Source organism: Fopius arisanus, unplaced genomic scaffold, assembly GCF_000806365.1.
Source record: "Fopius arisanus strain USDA-PBARC FA_bdor unplaced genomic scaffold, ASM80636v1 scaffold00041, whole genome shotgun sequence".
In the NCBI taxonomy this organism is placed as follows: Eukaryota; Metazoa; Arthropoda; class Insecta; order Hymenoptera; family Braconidae; genus Fopius; species Fopius arisanus.
Genome location: NW_011887780.1, coordinates 88,681 through 92,053, shown reverse-complemented (window position 1 = coordinate 92,053; position 3,373 = coordinate 88,681). Strand labels below are relative to the sequence as shown.

General features: G+C 41.0%; 1 protein-coding gene across 1 annotated transcript; it reads right to left on the bottom strand.

The window, feature by feature from the left end:
- Positions 1–521: 521 nt before the first annotated feature.
- Positions 522–1,971, bottom strand: LOC105266827 (insulinoma-associated protein 1-like). Its single transcript, XM_011305262.1, has 2 exons — positions 853–1,971; positions 522–821 (listed from the first exon to the last, which is right to left on the bottom strand). The coding sequence occupies exons 1-2, from the start codon at positions 1,969–1,971 to the stop codon at positions 522–524; spliced, it is 1,419 nt and encodes a 472-aa protein (XP_011303564.1).
- Between the last annotated feature and the right edge of the window lie 1,402 nt (positions 1,972–3,373).

Below are 3,373 nucleotides of genomic sequence, written 5' to 3'. Positions count from 1 at the left end.
TTTGAGAATTTTGATTGAATTTTTAAAATGAGACAAAATTTATTGGAATCCTCTCGTCTGATCACGAGATATTTCGTTTTTAAAAATTCTCAAATATCACTATTTCTCTGACTAGACTCCACAATATTAATCAAATGATCATTAATATTAATTATTATTATTTTTTTAATAATATCAACAATATCAACTATTATTAACGAAGTAATAATTAATATTAATATCGTTTTTTAAGCTTCTGAATGCCGAAAATTTTTGAAAATTCACACAGCGCTGTGAAAAAATTCAAGGAATTCAATTCATCCATTAAAATACTATCACTATTCATGACTAGATCTTACAATAATATCGACTAGATATTTTCAGTATTCCGCTGAATATTAAAAATCATGAGAAGTGAAAAATCGAGATTGATATAATTTTTCGGATTTTCCCACCGATTAATCTCCTAGACTATTGATTTTACGAGGAAAAATGAAAAGACCTTTTTTCTCGATCATAAAAGGACCCCCAAAAAAGGTCCTCTAACGATTCCCCAAAAATCGATACTTTTCGAGATAAATCAAGAATCGGTAAGAGGAATCGTCAAATTCTTCTGCGATCTCACTTTCTGATATATTAATAATTCCATCCCCCTCTCCCCCCATAATTATTTTGATTGTGCACTCACATACATCGAAAGCCAAATGGAAAAACCCGAAATTACATGAGATCGAGTCCAAATCTCCAGTAAATACCAGGTCGTCGGGGTAGTGGTCTTGCAGGAAATTGGTGTCAGGCGACTTCGGTGGTTGTCGGTGTAATTCCATGTGGCATACCAATTTTAATTCCCATATTTCCCTCCAAATTGTCCACGTTGTTGTTGTTGGTGGTGTTGTCCTCTGGATGCTGAGTAACCAGGTGCTTCCTGAGGGCGGCTTGTCTTGAGAATTTGGCGTCACATTTGCCACATGAAATTTCAATACCCCCAGGTGTATTTTCACCAGGTGGTATTCGTGGTTTGTGCCATCGTCGATGTGACGCCAAATTAGCTGGACATGAGAAACGTTTGTCGCACTCTGGACACCGATATTCAACGTGTGCTATTCTGGAGCAGCGATGTTGGGCCAATTGGAATGCATCATCGTGCAGCTGTCGGCACAATTTGCACTGATAGGGACCGAGGCGATTTTCAATTTTAGCGAGTTCGGCGCGTGCCTCTTCCGTTACCTCGACGATGTTGAAAGCGGGATCGATGTCACCAGTGACGACAGCCTCATCGGGACCGAGGATAACTGTACCTGATACCGGACTGCTCGTGTCCTCGTCGAATTTTAATCGTCTTGCGTGCTTTTTCTTGGGTCGCTGAATAGTCTTGTCGTAATTTGATGATTTAGGTGTAGCTGTTGGTGTTACACTCGATATATCGTCCTCATCTCGGGGACGACGTCGTGGACATTGTGGTGGTGATGGTGTACTTGGTGGTGTCATGGGGGCGTGCAGCTGGAGATGATGCTGGGGTGTTAAAAGAAGTTGCTGCTGGTAATCGTGAATCGATCGTGGTGATGACAGGTGGTGTTTCGGTGTCACTGGACTCGGTGATCGGTATCCCAGTGGCTCGGGGTACAGGTGTCCAGGTTTAACTGTACTCGATTTTTGAATGTCCTGGGGATGATCGTAGTAGGTACGTGGCTCCTCTGGAATTGAATCCCAGGGATTGGGATAGGGTTTCTCCGGGTAGTCCTCCACATCGTCAACCTCGATTGTCTCGGACTCGTCGTTGATCTGGGATGTTGTTGATGGTTTGACTGATAGATCCAGGGGACTTGGACTCACTGATATCTCTGGTGATACTGCCTGGGGATGGGATTGATATGTCTCCAGGGGTAGATATCTCGGTGTTACGTAGGGATGAATTGAGTCGCTGTAGTAGCCGCCGAGGTAGCACAAACTCGGCGGCGGTATAAATGCTCTCGGTAATGTACTGTGCAGCATCTCCGAGACTTGATGTACTTGTAAATTTTTTTAAAATTATTGTCCTGCCTTCTGGGCTTTTATTTCCATGACTTGTCACCACTTGGGGGGGGAGTGCTCTTATTATTGTTTTAACAGAATATTTCCAATAGCTCTTGACCAGTCAGGAGCTACTGAACGACTGACAGTTCTCTTATGATTGTCAATGCTATCAAATTGATGGTTCTCCCTCTCCGGCGATTGCTCGACGCCGTTTGCTGTGGGAAACCAGCGCTTCCAACCCGTATAGTTTCAAGCTCCGCCTTTAATACCACCAAGGGACAACTCCATTGGCCATTCCACCTCCACAAATGCGGGGGGTTTTCACATACGTACGACAATGCCACGATTTTAGGGGTAGAATGGTTTTCCAGTGGAGGTATATCTTCGGGGTGACTTTTTTTCTCTTTTAGATTTTTCGGAATTTTCAGGGGTCCTACCCTTTCAGATCTTGAGGTGGTAGATCCATTTTTGAGGATTTTTTATTATATCACTCGGCAGGAATTTGAATTTTAATTTTTTTTTTCATTTTTCTCTCGAATTTGAATGGCAAAAATTGAACGCTCGTCACTCGATAATGAAAATTCATGAATCAATTGAATAATTTAGGTTGGCGAATGGTAAACAAAATCCTCTTTTGAAATAATGTGATAGAAATTGAGGGGAAGAAATTTGTTTTGCTGTTCAAGGGATTGAAAATGGCAAACTACTTTATTTCATCAAAGAAACATGTGTTTTGATGAAGAAATTTTGTGTTTTATTCCTTTTTTTTTTCTATTGTGTCCGCTGAAACACGCGAATTTTTGGATTAAACTCCACGCAAGGGGGTAATCATCCCCGGGTATTATGCATGAGCGTTAACCAATGTCCAACTTCATGTCTTATGCATGAAAAAATGGACAAATGGCTTATGAGGGTAGCTGTAACAAAAAGCTGCATTATGGCCGATGCTTTGGGGTTTTGTCTCTGGTGTATTATATTGAAATTGTCGTACTTATGAATTATTGCTGATCTCTTCAGTCATGCAAAAAGATAGTTCGTTAATAAATTAGGGAGATAATGGAGTGATGTTACTTCATGGTTTCAAAGGGAAACTTCTGGTGAAATTTATTCAAATGTCTTCATCGTCTTTCTGAAATTTTTATCGATGATGCCAATGTCTCCTGTCGTGTTTCCTTCATTTTTTGGATTTTTTCTTTTTTTTTTCTCGCCTCTCGGGTCTTTTCGATTGCTCAATCGTGATTTCAGGGGTTAATCTCGGGTTCTCTTGGGGCCATCGGAGGCCGTACAATCAACATCTAATTGGACGAGAGGTCCTTAAGTTTCTGTCAAACTCTCGATCCAAATTTATCGGTAATGACGTAAACACTGAAGCCATTACTCA

Coding starts and splice junctions, on each gene's coding strand:
- LOC105266827 (XM_011305262.1), bottom strand. CDS start 1,971: ATGCTGCACAGTACATTACCGAGAGCATTTATACCGCCGCCGAGTTTG. Junction 822..852: donor ACACCACCAACAACAACAAC/GTGGACAATTTG, acceptor ATATGGGAATTA/AAATTGGTATGCCACATGGA.